The 22239-nt window shown below is 44.3% G+C and overlaps 1 protein-coding gene and 2 pseudogenes across 1 annotated transcript; all 3 read left to right on the forward strand.

Moving 5' to 3' along the window:
• The first annotated feature begins 3248 nt into the window (after positions 1 to 3248).
• On the forward strand, positions 3249 to 5516 carry LOC147977845 (putative E3 ubiquitin-protein ligase SINA-like 6; annotated as a pseudogene).
• Positions 5517 to 9151: 3635 nt separating this feature from the next.
• On the forward strand, positions 9152 to 11419 carry LOC147977846 (putative E3 ubiquitin-protein ligase SINA-like 6; annotated as a pseudogene).
• Positions 11420 to 15040: 3621 nt separating this feature from the next.
• On the forward strand, positions 15041 to 17321 carry LOC147977847 (putative E3 ubiquitin-protein ligase SINA-like 6). The gene is made up of 2 exons (XM_087545985.1): positions 15041 to 15211; positions 16671 to 17321. Exons 1-2 carry the CDS (start codon positions 15053 to 15055, stop codon positions 17319 to 17321), a joined length of 810 nt encoding a protein of 269 aa, XP_087402111.1. The 5' UTR covers positions 15041 to 15052.
• Positions 17322 to 22239: the final 4918 nt, after the last annotated feature.

Here is a 22239-nt window from a genome sequence, read left to right on the forward strand (position 1 = left end):
ACCTCATAGTTGTGAGATGTTCTCCATAAGCCCACATTAAGCTTATCCTTTCGTTGTTGATAATCCAACAACTCCGTTCTAGCATATGTTGTAAGTGTGCTCTCCCAAGATGTTGTTTTCTCCTCCGTTCTTTTGATTCCATTCTTTTATATTTTCCGGAGGCATTGTGGTGTTGCTCTCCTCACTCTTCATCTCGGTTTGTCAGGACCATGTTCTTTTCGTGCTTACCCATTTAACCGGAGTGTGTGCCCGCTGCTCAAGTTCTTTCATCTTATCAAGTCTTGCATCTCTTTTCAACCGGAGTGCTACCCGAATTGGTTCTTTCTCTTCCTCTTTCTTAATGGAGTGCTTTCAACTTCATTCATCGCCGTTGCTTTCTTTCTTTCAATTTGCTCAACCTCGCAAGGTTCTTTGGTTTCACTAGTTTGTCAAAGAAGCAACCTAGTTTTACCTCTTATCTTTCTCTCTGTTTTTCCCTCCGGTGCCATCCTAGATCTCGGGACGAGATCCTCTCGTAGTGGTGGAGTGTTGTAACGCCCCGAGACCGTTGCGCCAGGTGTCTTCCAGTTATTCGCTGTTGTTGCCTCGTCATTTGTTTGCGTGTCATGCATTTCATATCATGTCATCATGTGCATCGCATTTGCATACATATTCATCTCATGCATCCGGGCATTTTCCCCGTTGTCCGTTTTGCAATCAGGCGCTCCTATGTCACCCGGTGTCCCCTTTTGCCTCTTTGCGTGTGCGGGTGTTAAACGTTCTCGGATTGGACCGAGACTTGCCAAGCGGCCTTGGTTTACTACCGGTAGGTCGCCTGTCAAGTTTCGTGCCATTCGGACTTTGTTTGATACTCCAACGGTTAACCGAGGAACCGAGAAGGCCTCGTGTGTGTTGCAGCCCAAAACCTCTCCAAAGTGGCCCAAAACCCACCTAAACCCCATCCATATTCTAGGCCGTTCGATCACGATCACGTGGCCGCAAACCGTGCTCAATTTGGAGCCTCCTAGCTCTACATAGCGCCGTCATGGAACAAAGAGGATAGCGACGAAAACTGGAGGAGAGCGTCAAGGAACTTGTCTCCACACACTATGCTCCCAGCAGAGGATCAACGTCGGGGACGCCGCCATTGTGCCAATCCAACACCGAATCGAGGCTTTCGCCAGCAGACAACCACAACTCCGAGTGAGCAAGGGACATGACGAACACGCCTCGATGACGCCTCCAATGAGGGGGATGACATCCATGGGTGCCATCGCCACCGGCCCGACGGAAGCCGAGCAAGATTTTCATCTGCGCGTCGCACCTCACCACGCCACCTAGAGTTGGGAAACACCATCCCAGAAGCTTCACACCGCCGCCACCGCAGCACTTCGCCACCGCAGTTGCAAGCTGAGGGTCTACAACCGGGCGCACAACAAGGGGAAAATCGGCCGCACCACCGACATCCAGCTGGGACAGAAAACCGCAGCCATCCCGCACCACCGGCAAGGTCCAGGACCACCCGCAATAGCCGTCACCCACTCCAAGGGACAACCTTGCAATGGTTGGACCTCCATCTCCATGAAGAGCCAGCAGCACCGCCGGGAGAGCCTTGCCGCTCACCACACCACATAGAGGTGGCCGGCCGCTCGTTGCTCGCCAAGACTCCATCTTGGCCGAGCCATCGGCGCCGACGCCACCGGTCTGGCCATGGACTCGCACCGCTGCCTCCGGAGTGCGCCACCGACACCCACGCTCTCAAACATGTCGCTGCCTGCTCCAGCCAGGCCCGCCGCTCCACAAGGCCCCCTGCCGAGCTCCGGCCGCCAGCCCCCACTCCGGCGCGCGAAGATCTGACCGACCACCAGCTTCATCCAGAAGACACGCCGCGCCGACACCGGCTCGCGCGCTCCCCCGCTATGCACCATCACCGGCCAGTCAGTACGCGGCCCACCGCCACCTGCCTGCGCGGCCCGCCCGACGCGCCTGACTCCGATCTCCGCCATCGGTTGAGGAAGAGAGCCCCCCACGGCCCCGCACCTGGAGAGGGCAGACGAGATCCCGCCGCCGTCGACAACGCGCGGGCATTGCCCAGCGGCGCCCGCCGGCAACAGCGGGGGGAGGGAAGGAGGGTGGGGGCTGGGGGCGGCAGCTAGGGTTCGAGCGCCCGGGACGGCACTGTAAATACAACACAGGAATTGCAAAGTATATATATTGCATGGACCATACTATTAGAATAACCATGACATAGTTTGAGGTAACAATACACATAAAGTTAAAAAAATTGGGACAAGATAAACATTTCCTGCATGGAATTAAGCTAAGCTATCATTCCCATTTGAATGCCTTAAATTCGCCACATGCAACTGTTACCTAAGACTTGTTTTTTTTTACCATGGCGAAGGGCGAAGGAAGAAGACATGCAGAGAAACCTTTTTGAAACAGTTCTGAAATTACGGTTTTTGTGTGCAAAATTACCAATCAACTGCGTGTGCGACATGTTTTTCTGGACAGCGGAGTATCGGTACTTCCTCCAATCCATATCACTTGTTGCTCATACGGATGTGCTAGATGTATTTTTGTGTTAATACATTTATTTCAGCGTTAAGTAATATGGATCGGAAGGAATATATTCCTTTGATAGAATATGAAAGATTGGTTGAATGGCTTTTCTTAGTGTATACCATCTTGAATCCTGGTTTTTTTTCATTTTTACAATAATATCAGTTAGTGCCTTAACCTACAAAAGAAGTATTACCTCGTCGGAAGATTCTTATTTTAGATTTGTTTAGATACGGAGGTATCTAAAACTAAAACGTGATTAGACACATTTGTATGTAGACAAATTTAAGACAAGAATTTTGGGACGGAGTGAATATTTAGCATGTGTATGTATGTGTGTATGCTAAGCTTTTTCTTTTGAATTTTTTTGAAAGAATTTCTTTTAAACTAATTTTATTTTTTGAACTAGTAGTATTTTTTTGAGAAATTTTTGAACTAGTTTTTTTTTAGGGTCAGTGTGCGTCTTCTATTTGGGTGTATCTGGGCTGTTGCTCGGCCCACCTTTCGACCTGTCTCGCGTTTCCTTCTCGTTTTGTCTGCAAATTTCGATCGCCGCCATCCGGCCAGACAGAAAATGGAATAAAGAGGGCGGCGGCCGCCAGGAAGAGACGACTCGCTTCCGGTGGTGCAACGAGAAGCCTTTGCGTCTGCGATCCGGCAGCTGGCCACGCTGCCGCTCCATCCTGTGAAAGGAAGGGAAGGAAGCGATGGAAAAGCGGCAGCACCGGGAGAAAGATGAGGGCGGCGTCAGCGAGAGGAGGGAGGTCGCGGCGGCAGGCGCCACCAACACCATAGACGACCTCGAGAACCTCGACAACCTCGAGTGCCTCATCTGCCGCGAGCCCCTGCGCCCTCCTATTTTCCAGGTAACCCCTGTGTTTGATCTGCTGATACAACTCAAATCCTACGAGCTCCTGAGTCCTGAGAGACGATAGCACCAATGGATCTAAAGAACTATCTGGGTGTCTTAGACTGAGAGTATAATATTTCGAAATCTGTTTATTATTAGATTCGTTTATAATTATAATAGTATTCCAGTGCGTATGGTGCCTAGTGTAATTTTCTCGCCAAACTGTAGATGATTACCTAATTGCCTGTTTTTGGACTTGTAATTTTGTAGTTGCAAAATTGCAAGTCAATGTTGAATCTCTGAAATCAGAACGACATCACATCAAATGCACACATCAGTCCAAATTCTGGTGTTGGGTGATTACCAATGCGTCTGGTGCCTAGTTAAATTTTGTTGTCAAACTGTAGGATGGCTGGATGGGTGAAGAACGACATCACATCAATTGCATGTTTTTGGACTTGTTATTTTGTAGTAGACGTGTCTGAAGAACGACATCTGATGCAGACATTATAGTCCAAATGCCTAAAAAAATTGATCGGTGCATTTTCTGCTATATATGTTGTCTTCCATCCGTGTATGAGTCCATTCAATTGTAAATTTGTAATGTCATTCAGATCGTTATCGTGTGGAAATCCCAAACTGTGAGAGCTATGCTATATATATTCTCCAACATTCACAAGTTGCCTTTTGAACATGGAAATAGGTTGTTACAACCATGCGAGAACTAACTATATTTAAATAACTGAGACGTTGCCGTACTTTACTGTACATTGAGCGTTTAAATTCATAATATTCAAAAAATTTGATTTTTTGCTTGAAATGCCCATTTACCGAGGGGCATGGAAATACGCGGTAACCGTGGTAAATCTCAAAATTTTGAGCCGTAACCAAAACCGCGAGTGGAATAGATTTAGATGGTAACGAAGATTGAAGATGCGCCCCATTTATATTTGTGGAAAATTATGTTATAATAGGGGAAGTCTGTGTACCTTATGCAAACTAGCTAGACAGTATGTGTCATCACCATGGGGAAACACAAACTACAGATATACTGTATTACTCCCTCCATAGGCAGTATAAGATGTTTCTGCAAGCTGTTTTAGCTTGCAAAAATGTCTTATATTATGGGATGGAGGGATTACTATACTATGGTATATACTATATTCAATGAATAAATCTGATTCATTGATATACTATAGTACTGTACTGCGGATAGTACTATACTATGTGGAACGGAGGGAGTAGTATATTTAGAACAGGGTGGCTGGTGTATCTCCGTTCTTATGCTGATCCGTACATTGTTCCTGTTATTCCTAGGAGTGAACTTAGTGTGTGAAAATAGCATCTCATGCGTACTGATTCCTATGTTGTTGCTGTGTTCATCATTTTAGCTTGTATTTTATTCTGCTAAAGTTACTATAGCATATTTACTGATTCATATCTTATGTACAGATTTTTTTTCTTCTGTTCCGCGGTGCACCATGCGCCATACCATATGTTTATCTTGCCATGACAAGTTCCCAGACAAGTGTTTCTTCTGCTCCAATACCACAGTCTACAATCGCTGCCTCGAGCTAGAAGATGCGGTTGAATCAATCAAACTTGCTTGCTCCAATGGCGAACACGGATGCACTGCGAGGATAACATACTACCAAAAAGAAGAGCATGAGAAAGATTGCCCGCACGCGCCATGCTTCTGCCCCGTAACCGGCTGCAGCTTCGAAGGGCCAACGGAATGCTCCTCGAGCATTTCTCACGCGAGTACAAGTGGCGCAGCATGAAATTTATATACAACGAGGCGTTTGGGCTCCGCATCCGCGGCGATACTCCTGGTTCATGCATTCTTGTGGGCGAGGATGGGCACATCTTCATGATCAATGTGGAAATGGAGCCCGCCGGGATTTTCATATCAGTTTGCTCCATTCAGCCTCACATTACTGGATCCAAGTTCAAGTGCAGGCTATCAATATCATGCAGTGAAACGGGCTACTATCAGGCTGCCGAGTTCCAAATGAGGATCACTAATCTGTATGATGGGATGCCCAAGGACTTCATGTTCCTTGTGCCCAAGGGGTTGCTTCGACATGCGATAACTATTGTGCCTGTGACTATCATGCCAGAATAGGATCCATGTGCAGCTTTGGAGGAGGCACGAGCATAGTTTTTGTCTCGATGAAAGTCTTTCTTCAAATCGTCCAAGTGGATGAACAGACTACTTTTCTCTGCTTGATCCTGACTTTAAGTATAATTCATGATATTTGTACTCTTGAAAGTTTTGCTTCGAATAGTTCAAGCAAGTGGATGATGAAATTACATTTGCTAAAGTTTTGCTTAATCCCTATTTGAATTTGTATCGAGCCATCTTTATGTATGATCTATACTAGAATTGGCAGTCAAATCGGCTGCTGTTTCACAGGTCAGCCAGACAGGGGTTAATCTTGCTCCAGGGTTACATGGTCATGTTACAAACCTCAACCATGCAAGGATGCAAGTCAGGAGATAGCCAAAGCTCTTTTTTCTATTGAGAGAAAGTTGTTGCAGCTTTATTTATAACGTTGGGCGCATTCCGATACCATGTTGTCCGAAATAGTTAAATACCAGTCTTATACAGAATTTAATTAGGGAGGGTTGCAGATAGCCGAAGCTATCGAAGATATCATCTAGAATATTCGGGAGGCTTCAAGAGAATGTGCAAAATACAAGTTGTTCGGATTTTAGCATACGATAATGTAGTATGTTTTATCTTCTTATTAGCGTGCTAATCACCCCCATAACCAAACAGTGTATGTGCATAGGGGATAAGCTCCGTCCTACAAATAAATATCGTGCAGCCCTCTTTCTTTCCGAAACAGGCAGATCTGCATGTGAATATATTAGAAGGAAAGATCACTCGGCCCTATCTCAAGAGAGGGTCGAATACTTTTTTTTTTGAAATTTGCCCCTAAGGAGTCGATCTAATTAAAAATCTAGAACAGAGTTGCATTTTAATATTGAATACATGCGAAGACTATTCCAACACACCCGCAAGATAATGCACTGCAGTTGACCTACCTACCCATAAGAGATAAGACCCCACAGACATTGATGAAACAAGCAACACCATTGAGGTTGTCTACAAAGTGCCATCGTCACCACTTCTCACGAGCAAGCGACTCTGACTTTACCATGCGCGTCCAACGCACAAAAACCCTGCCGACTAATACCAAACAATCGGCCAAACACACCAAGGACCAAGCAGCCCCAACTTCAGCAACGAGCCTCGAATAAGAAATAAGCATGCCTTGCACCAACAGAACCGACTTGACTATGGCATGGCATAATTGTCCTCACGTTGCCCCATATAGTTACAACTACGACTTCATGCCGAGCAATACACTAGATGTTTGTCGATGATGGATATTGCCACGACCCTTCTCCTCATGCGACCATCATTGTTTCTTCATTAGTCGAAGCACTACCCGAAGAGATCCAACACCCAGGCACGGCAGCAGTGAAGAAAGCCGATTCCAGCACCCTTGACCGCCGCCAGATAGTGTGTGTTTCTCTTAACGCATCTCTAAGCTCTCGTGGCTCTATTTCGGGCCACACGTAAGGGTACCCATTGATGATAAAAGAAAAAGTGAAAGAGACTATATGGGGCAGGGGAAATTAATAATAATCCTATAAAGGATGTCGGAGTATCCGGCCCCTGGGAGCCTCCATGTGAGAGGAGGCCCTCTACAACGTCTCTTTGGAATGGTATCCTGTCGCCGGCTCCCTTGAGTTCTCCACATCGCCCAATCTGTCTGACGGCGCACACCCAGGCGGCTTTTCTCCGGGGTCCATGACAGGTGGACTGGGGAGGGGGGGGGGGCACCGTCATGTGGCATTTTCGGTTGCAAACGTGTTTGTCGCCATACGCGCTACTCCGCGCATGATTGGAAGGTCTGGTGTGCCTGTCAGTGCCGCACGCCCCAGCCGGGCTAAGTCGCTGGTGCCAATTCATGTGTAGCTATCTATAGTTACCAGTATGGAAAGAGAAAGAAAATTTCAAAATAAAAGGTTTTCTATTGCATATTTCAACTGCCCATCTTCAGCATTGTAGTAGAACAGAGCATCTTACTACTATAGTATCTGAATCAGGGAGCAAAGACAGACTCTACTGATATTTGGAATTTTACCTGGGATGGAAAATACTCCAACAAAAGAATCTATTTAGAACTGATCGGAAATCCACACGATGCTGTAAAACCTTTCCAATGGATATGGAAATCTGCTTGCCTGGCCAAAGAGAAAATTTTCTTCAGGCTTCCGAATCCACTCGGAACTATTCTGAATATTCATGAAATAGTTCCACAAATATATTCTCATGACTCCCATCCTACTAAGACTCAGCAAATCATGATTGCCTTAAGCTTGTGATCCCGTAGATTCGGTAACTCATAGACATGGACGAAACCGTTCGTTCAATGACCAACAAGGGGACCGTGGACGTCCATATTGGTCCCTGTGAGTACATGAATGATATTCAAATGAACCTTTGGTTACCATGCAGTGTCCCTTTGCTCCGCGATACTTCACAAAACCTGGGATGCATCGGTATCCTCCCGAGTCATGACCATGCTCACTATACTAAAATCACGGTTACCGGTTTTGTTCTTCTTTCTCGTTATTGTGTTCCGACATCCTCATGATAAAGTCATGTGTGTAAGGCCAGATTATGACTAATTTCGTCACACCGAGAAGGCCCTAAGAATATCTCTCCATCGTCGGAGGAACAAAATCCCATTCTCGAGCTATTCGGCCACTTGTCAAACTTTCTGATGAACCCGGTAGTTGACGTTATGATCACCATGTTACATGTGATGTTTCACCACATGCAACTGTTACCTAAGACTTTTTTTTACCATGGCGAAGGGCGAAGGAAGAAGACATGCAGAGAAACCTTTTTGAAACAATTTAAAATTACGGTTTTTGTGTGCAAAATTGCGAATCAACTGCGCGTGCGGCATGTTTTTCTGGACAGAGGAGTATCGGTACTTCCTCCAATCCATATCACTTGTTGCTCATACGGATGTGCTAGATGTATTTTTGTGTTAATACATTTATTTCAGCGTTAAGTAATATGGATCGGAAGGAATATATTCCTTTGATAGAATATGAAAGATTGGTTGAATGGCTTTTCTTAGTGTATACCATCTTGAATCCTGGTTTTTTTTCATTTTTACAATAATATCAGTTAGTGCCTTAACCTACAAAAGAAGTATTACCTCGTCGGAAGATTCTTATTTTAGATTTGTTTAGATACGGAGGTATCTAAAACTAAAACGTGATTAGACACATTTGTATGTAGACAAATTTAAGACAAGAATTTTGGGACGGAGTGAATATTTAGCATGTGTATGTATGTGTGTATGCTAAGCTTTTTCTTTTGAATTTTTTTGAAAGAATTTCTTTTAAACTAATTTTATTTTTTGAACTAGTAGTATTTTTTTGAGAAATTTTTGAACTAGTTTTTTTTTAGGGTCAGTGTGCGTCTTCTATTTGGGTGTATCTGGGCTGTTGCTCGGCCCACCTTTCGACCTGTCTCGCGTTTCCTTCTCGTTTTGTCTGCAAATTTCGATCGCCGCCATCCGGCCAGACAGAAAATGGAATAAAGAGGGCGGCGGCCGCCAGGAAGAGACGACTCGCTTCCGGTGGTGCAACGAGAAGCCTTTGCGTCTGCGATCCGGCAGCTGGCCACGCTGCCGCTCCATCCTGTGAAAGGAAGGGAAGGAAGCGATGGAAAAGCGGCAGCACCGGGAGAAAGATGAGGGCGGCGTCAGCGAGAGGAGGGAGGTCGCGGCGGCAGGCGCCACCAACACCATAGACGACCTCGAGAACCTCGACAACCTCGAGTGCCTCATCTGCCGCGAGCCCCTGCGCCCTCCTATTTTCCAGGTAACCCCTGTGTTTGATCTGCTGATACAACTCAAATCCTACGAGCTCCTGAGTCCTGAGAGACGATAGCACCAATGGATCTAAAGAACTATCTGGGTGTCTTAGACTGAGAGTATAATATTTCGAAATCTGTTTATTATTAGATTCGTTTATAATTATAATAGTATTCCAGTGCGTATGGTGCCTAGTGTAATTTTCTCGCCAAACTGTAGATGATTACCTAATTGCCTGTTTTTGGACTTGTAATTTTGTAGTTGCAAAATTGCAAGTCAATGTTGAATCTCTGAAATCAGAACGACATCACATCAAATGCACACATCAGTCCAAATTCTGGTGTTGGGTGATTACCAATGCGTCTGGTGCCTAGTTAAATTTTGTTGTCAAACTGTAGGATGGCTGGATGGGTGAAGAACGACATCACATCAATTGCATGTTTTTGGACTTGTTATTTTGTAGTAGACGTGTCTGAAGAACGACATCTGATGCAGACATTATAGTCCAAATGCCTAAAAAAATTGATCGGTGCATTTTCTGCTATATATGTTGTCTTCCATCCGTGTATGAGTCCATTCAATTGTAAATTTGTAATGTCATTCAGATCGTTATCGTGTGGAAATCCCAAACTGTGAGAGCTATGCTATATATATTCTCCAACATTCACAAGTTGCCTTTTGAACATGGAAATAGGTTGTTACAACCATGCGAGAACTAACTATATTTAAATAACTGAGACGTTGCCGTACTTTACTGTACATTGAGCGTTTAAATTCATAATATTCAAAAAATTTGATTTTTTGCTTGAAATGCCCATTTACCGAGGGGCATGGAAATACGCGGTAACCGTGGTAAATCTCAAAATTTTGAGCCGTAACCAAAACCGCGAGTGGAATAGATTTAGATGGTAACGAAGATTGAAGATGCGCCCCATTTATATTTGTGGAAAATTATGTTATAATAGGGGAAGTCTGTGTACCTTATGCAAACTAGCTAGACAGTATGTGTCATCACCATGGGGAAACACAAACTACAGATATACTGTATTACTCCCTCCATAGGCAGTATAAGATGTTTCTGCAAGCTGTTTTAGCTTGCAAAAATGTCTTATATTATGGGATGGAGGGATTACTATACTATGGTATATACTATATTCAATGAATAAATCTGATTCATTGATATACTATAGTACTGTACTGCGGATAGTACTATACTATGTGGAACGGAGGGAGTAGTATATTTAGAACAGGGTGGCTGGTGTATCTCCGTTCTTATGCTGATCCGTACATTGTTCCTGTTATTCCTAGGAGTGAACTTAGTGTGTGAAAATAGCATCTCATGCGTACTGATTCCTATGTTGTTGCTGTGTTCATCATTTTAGCTTGTATTTTATTCTGCTAAAGTTACTATAGCATATTTACTGATTCATATCTTATGTACAGATTTTTTTTCTTCTGTTCCGCGGTGCACCATGCGCCATACCATATGTTTATCTTGCCATGACAAGTTCCCAGACAAGTGTTTCTTCTGCTCCAATACCACAGTCTACAATCGCTGCCTCGAGCTAGAAGATGCGGTTGAATCAATCAAACTTGCTTGCTCCAATGGCGAACACGGATGCACTGCGAGGATAACATACTACCAAAAAGAAGAGCATGAGAAAGATTGCCCGCACGCGCCATGCTTCTGCCCCGTAACCGGCTGCAGCTTCGAAGGGCCAACGGAATGCTCCTCGAGCATTTCTCACGCGAGTACAAGTGGCGCAGCATGAAATTTATATACAACGAGGCGTTTGGGCTCCGCATCCGCGGCGATACTCCTGGTTCATGCATTCTTGTGGGCGAGGATGGGCACATCTTCATGATCAATGTGGAAATGGAGCCCGCCGGGATTTTCATATCAGTTTGCTCCATTCAGCCTCACATTACTGGATCCAAGTTCAAGTGCAGGCTATCAATATCATGCAGTGAAACGGGCTACTATCAGGCTGCCGAGTTCCAAATGAGGATCACTAATCTGTATGATGGGATGCCCAAGGACTTCATGTTCCTTGTGCCCAAGGGGTTGCTTCGACATGCGATAACTATTGTGCCTGTGACTATCATGCCAGAATAGGATCCATGTGCAGCTTTGGAGGAGGCACGAGCATAGTTTTTGTCTCGATGAAAGTCTTTCTTCAAATCGTCCAAGTGGATGAACAGACTACTTTTCTCTGCTTGATCCTGACTTTAAGTATAATTCATGATATTTGTACTCTTGAAAGTTTTGCTTCGAATAGTTCAAGCAAGTGGATGATGAAATTACATTTGCTAAAGTTTTGCTTAATCCCTATTTGAATTTGTATCGAGCCATCTTTATGTATGATCTATACTAGAATTGGCAGTCAAATCGGCTGCTGTTTCACAGGTCAGCCAGACAGGGGTTAATCTTGCTCCAGGGTTACATGGTCATGTTACAAACCTCAACCATGCAAGGATGCAAGTCAGGAGATAGCCAAAGCTCTTTTTTCTATTGAGAGAAAGTTGTTGCAGCTTTATTTATAACGTTGGGCGCATTCCGATACCATGTTGTCCGAAATAGTTAAATACCAGTCTTATACAGAATTTAATTAGGGAGGGTTGCAGATAGCCGAAGCTATCGAAGATATCATCTAGAATATTCGGGAGGCTTCAAGAGAATGTGCAAAATACAAGTTGTTCGGATTTTAGCATACGATAATGTAGTATGTTTTATCTTCTTATTAGCGTGCTAATCACCCCCATAACCAAACAGTGTATGTGCATAGGGGATAAGCTCCGTCCTACAAATAAATATCGTGCAGCCCTCTTTCTTTCCGAAACAGGCAGATCTGCATGTGAATATATTAGAAGGAAAGATCACTCGGCCCTATCTCAAGAGAGGGTCGAATACTTTTTTTTTTGAAATTTGCCCCTAAGGAGTCGATCTAATTAAAAATCTAGAACAGAGTTGCATTTTAATATTGAATACATGCGAAGACTATTCCAACACACCCGCAAGATAATGCACTGCAGTTGACCTACCTACCCATAAGAGATAAGACCCCACAGACATTGATGAAACAAGCAACACCATTGAGGTTGTCTACAAAGTGCCATCGTCACCACTTCTCACGAGCAAGCGACTCTGACTTTACCATGCGCGTCCAACGCACAAAAACCCTGCCGACTAATACCAAACAATCGGCCAAACACACCAAGGACCAAGCAGCCCCAACTTCAGCAACGAGCCTCGAATAAGAAATAAGCATGCCTTGCACCAACAGAACCGACTTGACTATGGCATGGCATAATTGTCCTCACGTTGCCCCATATAGTTACAACTACGACTTCATGCCGAGCAATACACTAGATGTTTGTCGATGATGGATATTGCCACGACCCTTCTCCTCATGCGACCATCATTGTTTCTTCATTAGTCGAAGCACTACCCGAAGAGATCCAACACCCAGGCACGGCAGCAGTGAAGAAAGCCGATTCCAGCACCCTTGACCGCCGCCAGATAGTGTGTGTTTCTCTTAACGCATCTCTAAGCTCTCGTGGCTCTATTTCGGGCCACACGTAAGGGTACCCATTGATGATAAAAGAAAAAGTGAAAGAGACTATATGGGGCAGGGGAAATTAATAATAATCCTATAAAGGATGTCGGAGTATCCGGCCCCTGGGAGCCTCCATGTGAGAGGAGGCCCTCTACAACGTCTCTTTGGAATGGTATCCTGTCGCCGGCTCCCTTGAGTTCTCCACATCGCCCAATCTGTCTGACGGCGCACACCCAGGCGGCTTTTCTCCGGGGTCCATGACAGGTGGACTGGGGGGGGGGGGGGCACCGTCATGTGGCATTTTCGGTTGCAAACGTGTTTGTCGCCATACGCGCTACTCCGCGCATGATTGGAAGGTCTGGTGTGCCTGTCAGTGCCGCACGCCCCAGCCGGGCTAAGTCGCTGGTGCCAATTCATGTGTAGCTATCTATAGTTACCAGTATGGAAAGAGAAAGAAAATTTCAAAATAAAAGGTTTTCTATTGCATATTTCAACTGCCCATCTTCAGCATTGTAGTAGAACAGAGCATCTTACTACTATAGTATCTGAATCAGGGAGCAAAGACAGACTCTACTGATATTTGGAATTTTACCTGGGATGGAAAATACTCCAACAAAAGAATCTATTTAGAACTGATCGGAAATCCACACGATGCTGTAAAACCTTTCCAATGGATATGGAAATCTGCTTGCCTGGCCAAAGAGAAAATTTTCTTCAGGCTTCCGAATCCACTCGGAACTATTCTGAATATTCATGAAATAGTTCCACAAATATATTCTCATGACTCCCATCCTACTAAGACTCAGCAAATCATGATTGCCTTAAGCTTGTGATCCCGTAGATTCGGTAACTCATAGACATGGACGAAACCGTTCGTTCAATGACCAACAAGGGGACCGTGGACGTCCATATTGGTCCCTGTGAGTACATGAATGATATTCAAATGAACCTTTGGTTACCATGCAGTGTCCCTTTGCTCCGCGATACTTCACAAAACCTGGGATGCATCGGTATCCTCCCGAGTCATGACCATGCTCACTATACTAAAATCACGGTTACCGGTTTTGTTCTTCTTTCTCGTTATTGTGTTCCGACATCCTCATGATAAAGTCATGTGTGTAAGGCCAGATTATGACTAATTTCGTCACACCGAGAAGGCCCTAAGAATATCTCTCCATCGTCGGAGGAACAAAATCCCATTCTCGAGCTATTCGGCCACTTGTCAAACTTTCTGATGAACCCGGTAGTTGACGTTATGATCACCATGTTACATGTGATGTTTCACCACATGCAACTGTTACCTAAGACTTTTTTTTACCATGGCGAAGGGCGAAGGAAGAAGACATGCAGAGAAACCTTTTTGAAACAATTTAAAATTACGGTTTTTGTGTGCAAAATTGCGAATCAACTGCGCGTGCGGCATGTTTTTCTGGACAGAGGAGTATCGGTACTTCCTCCAATCCATATCACTTGTTGCTCATACGGATGTGCTAGATGTATTTTTGTGTTAATACATTTATTTCAGCGTTAAGTAATATGGATCGGAAGGAATATATTCCTTTGATAGAATATGAAAGATTGGTTGAATGGCTTTTCTTAGTGTATACCATCTTGAATCCTGGTTTTTTTTCATTTTTACAATAATATCAGTTAGTGCCTTAACCTACAAAAGAAGTATTACCTCGTCGGAAGATTCTTATTTTAGATTTGTTTAGATACGGAGGTATCTAAAACTAAAACGTGATTAGACACATTTGTATGTAGACAAATTTAAGACAAGAATTTTGGGACGGAGTGAATATTTAGCATGTGTATGTATGTGTGTATGCTAAGCTTTTTCTTTTGAATTTTTTTGAAAGAATTTCTTTTAAACTAATTTTATTTTTTGAACTAGTAGTATTTTTTTGAGAAATTTTTGAACTAGTTTTTTTTTAGGGTCAGTGTGCGTCTTCTATTTGGGTGTATCTGGGCTGTTGCTCGGCCCACCTTTCGACCTGTCTCGCGTTTCCTTCTCGTTTTGTCTGCAAATTTCGATCGCCGCCATCCGGCCAGACAGAAAATGGAATAAAGAGGGCGGCGGCCGCCAGGAAGAGACGACTCGCTTCCGGTGGTGCAACGAGAAGCCTTTGCGTCTGCGATCCGGCAGCTGGCCACGCTGCCGCTCCATCCTGTGAAAGGAAGGGAAGGAAGCGATGGAAAAGCGGCAGCACCGGGAGAAAGATGAGGGCGGCGTCAGCGAGAGGAGGGAGGTCGCGGCGGCAGGCGCCACCAACACCATAGACGACCTCGAGAACCTCGACAACCTCGAGTGCCTCATCTGCCGCGAGCCCCTGCGCCCTCCTATTTTCCAGGTAACCCCTGTGTTTGATCTGCTGATACAACTCAAATCCTACGAGCTCCTGAGTCCTGAGAGACGATAGCACCAATGGATCTAAAGAACTATCTGGGTGTCTTAGACTGAGAGTATAATATTTCGAAATCTGTTTATTATTAGATTCGTTTATAATTATAATAGTATTCCAGTGCGTATGGTGCCTAGTGTAATTTTCTCGCCAAACTGTAGATGATTACCTAATTGCCTGTTTTTGGACTTGTAATTTTGTAGTTGCAAAATTGCAAGTCAATGTTGAATCTCTGAAATCAGAACGACATCACATCAAATGCACACATCAGTCCAAATTCTGGTGTTGGGTGATTACCAATGCGTCTGGTGCCTAGTTAAATTTTGTTGTCAAACTGTAGGATGGCTGGATGGGTGAAGAACGACATCACATCAATTGCATGTTTTTGGACTTGTTATTTTGTAGTAGACGTGTCTGAAGAACGACATCTGATGCAGACATTATAGTCCAAATGCCTAAAAAAATTGATCGGTGCATTTTCTGCTATATATGTTGTCTTCCATCCGTGTATGAGTCCATTCAATTGTAAATTTGTAATGTCATTCAGATCGTTATCGTGTGGAAATCCCAAACTGTGAGAGCTATGCTATATATATTCTCCAACATTCACAAGTTGCCTTTTGAACATGGAAATAGGTTGTTACAACCATGCGAGAACTAACTATATTTAAATAACTGAGACGTTGCCGTACTTTACTGTACATTGAGCGTTTAAATTCATAATATTCAAAAAATTTGATTTTTTGCTTGAAATGCCCATTTACCGAGGGGCATGGAAATACGCGGTAACCGTGGTAAATCTCAAAATTTTGAGCCGTAACCAAAACCGCGAGTGGAATAGATTTAGATGGTAACGAAGATTGAAGATGCGCCCCATTTATATTTGTGGAAAATTATGTTATAATAGGGGAAGTCTGTGTACCTTATGCAAACTAGCTAGACAGTATGTGTCATCACCATGGGGAAACACAAACTACAGATATACTGTATTACTCCCTCCATAGGCAGTATAAGATGTTTCTGCAAGCTGTTTTAGCTTGCAAAAATGTCTTATATTATGGGATGGAGGGATTACTATACTATGGTATATACTATATTCAATGAATAAATCTGATTCATTGATATACTATAGTACTGTACTGCGGATAGTACTATACTATGTGGAACGGAGGGAGTAGTATATTTAGAACAGGGTGGCTGGTGTATCTCCGTTCTTATGCTGATCCGTACATTGTTCCTGTTATTCCTAGGAGTGAACTTAGTGTGTGAAAATAGCATCTCATGCGTACTGATTCCTATGTTGTTGCTGTGTTCATCATTTTAGCTTGTATTTTATTCTGCTAAAGTTAATATAGCATATTTACTGATTCATATCTATGTACTGATTTTTTTTTCTTCTGTTCCACAGTGCACCATGCGCCATACCATATGTTTATCTTGCCATGACAAGTTCCCAGACAAGTGTTTCTTCTGCTCCAATACCACAGTCTACAATCGCTGCCTCGAGCTAGAAGATGCGGTTGAATCAATCAAACTTGCTTGCTCCAATGGCGAACACGGATGCACTGCAAGGATAACATACTACCAAAAAGAAGAGCATGAGAAAGATTGCCCGCACGCGCCATGCTTCTGCCCTGTAACCGGCTGCAGCTTCAAAGGGCCAACGGCAATGCTCCTCGAGCATTTCTCACGCGAGTACAAGTGGCGTAGCACGAAATTTATATACAACGAGGCGTTTGGGGTCCGCATCCGCGGCGATACTCCTGGTTCATGCATTCTTGTGGGCGAGGATGGGCACATCTTCATGATCAATATGGAAATGGAGCCCGCCGGAATTGTCATCTCAGTTTGCTCCATTCAGCCTCACATTACTGGATCCAAGTTCAAGTGCAGGCTATCAATATCATGCAGTGAAACGGGCTACTATCAGGCTGCTGAGTTCCAAATGAGGATCACTAATCTGTATGATGGGATGCCCAAGGACTTCATGTTCCTTGTGCCCAAGGGGTTGCTTCGACGTGCCATAACTATTGTGCCTGTGACTATCACGCCAGAATAGGATCCATGTGCAGCTTTGGAGGAGGCACGAGCATAGTTTTTGTCTCGATGAAAGACTGTCTTCAAATCGTCCAAGTGGATGAACAGACTACATTTCTCTGCTTGATCCTGACTTTAAGTATAATTCATGATATTTGTACCCTTGGAAGTTTAGCTTCAAATCGTTCAAGCAAGTGGATGACGAAACTACATTCGCTAAAGTGTTTCTTAATCCGTATTTGAATTTGTATCGAGCCATCTTTATGTATGATCTATACTAGAATTGGCAGTCAAATCGGCTGCTGTTTCACAGGTCCAGCCAGACAGGGGTTAATCTTGCTCCAGGGTTACATGGTCATGTTACAAACCTCAACCATGCAAGGATGCAAGTCAGGAGATAGCCAAAGCTCCTTTTTCTACTGAGAGAAAGTTGTTGCAGCTTTATTTATAACGTTGGGCGCATTCCGATACCATGTTGTCCGAAGTAGTTAAATACCAGTCTTACAGAGTTTAATTAGGGAGGGTTGCGTATAGCCAAAGCTATTGAAGATATCATCTAGAATATTCAGGAGGCTTCCAGAGAATGTGCAAAATACAAGTTGTTCGGATTTTAGCATACGATAATGTAGTATGTTTTATCTTCTTATTAGCATGCTAATCACCCCATAACTAAACAGTGTATGTGCATAGGGGATAAGCTCCGTCCTACAAATAAATATCGTGCAGCCCCCTTTTTTCGAAACAGGAAGATCTGCATGTGAATATATTAGAAGGAAAGATTACGCGGCCCTATCTCAAGAGAGGGTTGAATTCTTTCTTTTTTTGAAATTTTCCCCTAAGGAGTCGTTCTAATTAAAAATCTAGAACAGAGTTGCATTTTAATATATGGAATACATGCGAAGACTATTCCAACACACCCGCAAGATAATGCACGGCAGTTGACCTACCTATCCATAAGACCCCACAGACATTGATGAAACAAGTAACACCATTGAGGTTGTCTACAAAGTGCCATCGTCACCACTTCTCACGAGCAAGCGACTCTGACTTTACCATGCGCGTCCAACGCACAAAAACCCTGCCGACTAATACCAAACAATCGGCCAAACACGCCAAGGACCAATCAACTCCAACTTCAGCAACGAGCCTCGAATAAGAAATAAGCATGCCTTGCACCAACAGAACCGACTTGACTATGACATGGCATCTTTGTCCTCACGTTGCCCCACATAGTTACAACTATGACTTCATGCTGAGCAATACGCTAGATGTTTGTCGACGATGGATATTGCCACGACCCTTCTCCTCATGCGACCGTCATTGTTTCTTCATTAGTCGAAACACTACCTGAAGCGATCCACCGCCCAGGCACGGCAGCGGTGAAGAAAGCCGATTCTAGCACCCTCGACCGACGCCAGATAGTGTGTGGTTCTCTTAACGCACCTCTAAGCTCTCGTGGCTCTATTTCGGGCCACACGTAAGGGTACCCGTTGATGATAAAAGAAAAAGTGAAAGTGTCGGTGTCAAAACCGGCGGATCTCGGGTAGGGGGTCCCAAACTGTGCGTCTAGGCCGGATGGTAACAGGAGGCAGGGGACACGAAGTTTTACCCAGGTTCGGGCCCTCTTGATGGAGGTAAAACCCTACGTCCTGCTTGATTAATATTGATGATATGGGTCGTACAAGAGTAGATCTACCACGAGATCAGATAGGCTAAACCCTAGAAGCTAGCCTATGGTATGATTGTATGTTGTGAATGTTGTCCTACGGACTAAAACCCTTCGGTTTATATAGACATCGGAGAGGGTTAGGGTTACACAAGGTCGGTTACAAAGGAGGAGATATCCATATACGTATTGCCTAGCTTGCCTTCCACGTCAAGTAGAGTCCCATCCGGACATGAGATGAAGTCTTCAATCTTGTATCTTCGTACTCTATCAGTCCGGCCAATGGAGATAGTCCGGCTGTCCGAAGACCCCCTAATCCAGGACTCCCTCAGAAAGAGACTATATGGGGCAGGGGAAATTAATAATAATCCTATAAAGGATGTCGGAGTACCCAGCCCCTGAGAGCCTCCATGGGAGAGGAGACCCTCTACAACGTCTCTTTGGAATGGTATCCCGTCGCCGGTTCCCTTGGGTTCTCCACATCGCCCAATCTGTCTAACGGCGCACACCCAGGCGTCTTTTCTCCGGGGTCCATGACAGGTGGACCGGGAAGGGGGGGACCGTCATGTGGCATTTTCGGTCGTGAACGCGTGTGTCGCCATACGCGCTAGTCCGCGCATGATTGGAAGGTCAGGTGTGCCTGTCAATGCCACACGCCCCTGCCGGGCTGAATCGCTGGTGCCAATTCATGTGTAGCTATCTATAGTTACCCGTATGGAAAGAGAAAGAAAATTTCAAAATAAAAGGTTTTCTATTGCATATTTCAACTGCCCATGTACAACATTGTAGTAGAACAGAGCATCTTACTACTACAGTATCTGAATCAGGGAGCAAAGACAGACTCTACTGATATTTGGAGGAGCAAAGACAGACTCTACTGATATTTGGAATTTTACCTGGGATGGAAAATACTCCAACAAAAGAATCTATTTACAACTAATCGGAAATCCACATGATGCTGAAAAACCTTTCCAATGGATATGGAAATCTGCTTGCATGGCCAAAGAGAAAATTTTCTTCAGGCTTCCGGATCCACTCGGAACTATTCTGAATATTCATGAAATAATTCCACAAATATATTCTCATGACTCCCATCCTACTAAGACTCAGAAAATCATGGTAGCCTTAAGCTTGTGATCCCGTAGGTTCGGTAACTCACAGACATGGACAAAACCGTTCGTTCAATGACCGACAAGGGGACCGTGGACGTCCATATTGGTCCCTGTGAGTATATGATTGATATTCAAATGAACCTTTCGTTATCATGTGTTGTCCCTTTGCTTCGCGATACTTCACAAAACCTGGGATGCATCGGTATCCTCCCGAGTCATGACCATGCTCACTATACTAAAATCCTGGTTACCGATTTGTTCTTCTTTCTCGTTATTGTATTCCAACATCCCCATGATGAAGTCATGTGTGTAAGGACAGATGATGACTAATTTCGTCACACCGAGAAGGCCCTAAGAATATCTCTCCATCGTCGGAGGAACAAATCCCACTGTCGAGCTATCCGGCCACTTGTCAAACTTTCTGATGAACCCGGAAGTTGTCGTTACGATCACCATGTTACATGTGACGTTTCTGAAGGAAATATGCCCTAGAGGCAATAATAAAGTTGTTATTTATATTACCTTATGTCATGATAAATGTTTATTATTCATGCTAGAATTGTATTAACCGGAAACTTAGTACATGTGTGAATACATAGACAAATAGTGTCACTAGTATGCCTCTACTTGACTAGCTCGTTGAATCAGTGATGGTTATTTTTCCTGACCATAGACATGAGTTGTCATTTGATTAACGGGATCACATCATTAGAGAATGATGTGATTGACTTGAACCATCCGTTAGCTTAGCACAATGATCGTTTAGTTTGTTGCTATTACTTTCTCCATAACCTATACATGTTCCTATGACTATGAGATCATGCAACTCCCGAGTACCGGAGGAACACTTAGTGTGCTATCAAACGTCACAACGTAACTGGGTGACTATCAAGATGCTCTACAGGTGTCTCCAATGGTGTTTGTTGAGTTGGCAAAGATCGAGATTAGGATTTGTCACTCCGAGTATCGGAGAGGTATCTCTGGGCCCTCTCGGTAATGCACATCACTATAAGCCTTGCAAGCAATGTGACTAATGAGTTAGTTGCGGGATGATGCATTACGGAACGAGTAAAGAGACTTGCTGGTAACGAGATTGAACTAGGTATTGAAATACCGACGATCGAATCTCGGGCAAGTAACATACCGATGACAAAGGGAACAATGTATGTTGTTATGCGGTTTGACTGATAAAGATCTTCGTAGATTATGTGGGAACCAATATGAACATCCAGGTTCCGCTATTGGTTATTGACCGGAGACGTGTCTCGGTCATGTCTACATAGTTCTCGAACCCGTAGGGTCCGCACGCTTAACGTTTGGTGACGATCAGTATTATGAGTTTATGTGTTTTTATGTACCGAAGGTAGTTTGGAGTCTCGGATGTGATCACGGACATGACGAGGAGTCTCGAAATGGTTGAGACATAAAGATCGATATATTGAATGACTATGTTTGGACATCGGAAAGGTTTCGAGAGAGTTCGGGCATATTCCGGAGTATCGGGGTGTTACCGGAACCCCCCGGGGAGTCAATGGGCCTTAATGGGCCATAGTGGAAAGGAGGAGGAGGCGGCCAAGGTAGGGGCTGATACGTCTCCAACGTATCTATAATTTTTGATTGCTCCATGCTATATTATCTACTGTTTTGGGAAATATTGGGCTTTATTATCCACTTCTATATTACTTTCGGGACTAACCTATTAACCGGAGGCCCAGCCCAGATTTGCTGTTTTATGCCTATTTCAATGTTTTGAAGAAAAGGAATATCAGACGGAGTCTAAACGGAACGAAATCAACTAGAGAAGTTATTTTTGGAACGAAAGCCACCCGATGGACTTGGACCCCACGTCAAGGAAGGAAGGAGGAGCTCACGAGGGTAGGGGGCACGCCCCCCTGCCTCGTGGGGCCCTCGTGGCTCCCCTGACGTGCTTCTTCTGCCTATGTAACTCGGTATACCCTAAAACTTCCAGAACGCAATATAGATCGGGAGTTCCGCCGCCAGAAGCCTCTGTAGCCACCAAAAACCAATCTAGACCCGTTCCGGCACCCTGCCGGAGGGGCAATCCCTCTCCGGTGGCCATCTTCATCATCCCGGTGCTCTCCATGACGAGGAGGGAGTAGTCCTCCCTCAGGGCTGAGGGTATGTACCAGTAGCTATGTGTT

Source organism: Triticum urartu, chromosome 3A (assembly GCF_056163025.1).
Source record: "Triticum urartu cultivar PI428250 chromosome 3A, HENAU_Tu73, whole genome shotgun sequence".
Taxonomy (NCBI): Eukaryota; Viridiplantae; Streptophyta; class Magnoliopsida; order Poales; family Poaceae; genus Triticum; species Triticum urartu.

What these genes read in the sequence shown, in the direction of transcription:
- LOC147977847 (XM_087545985.1), top strand. Translation starts at nt 15,053, where the DNA reads ATGGAAAAGCGGCAGCACCGGGAGAAAGATGAGGGCGGCGTCAGCGAG. An exon ending in TGCGCCCTCCTATTTTCCAG is followed by an intron (nt 15,212 to 16,670) that starts GTAACCCCTGTG and finishes TCTGTTCCACAG; the next exon opens with TGCACCATGCGCCATACCAT.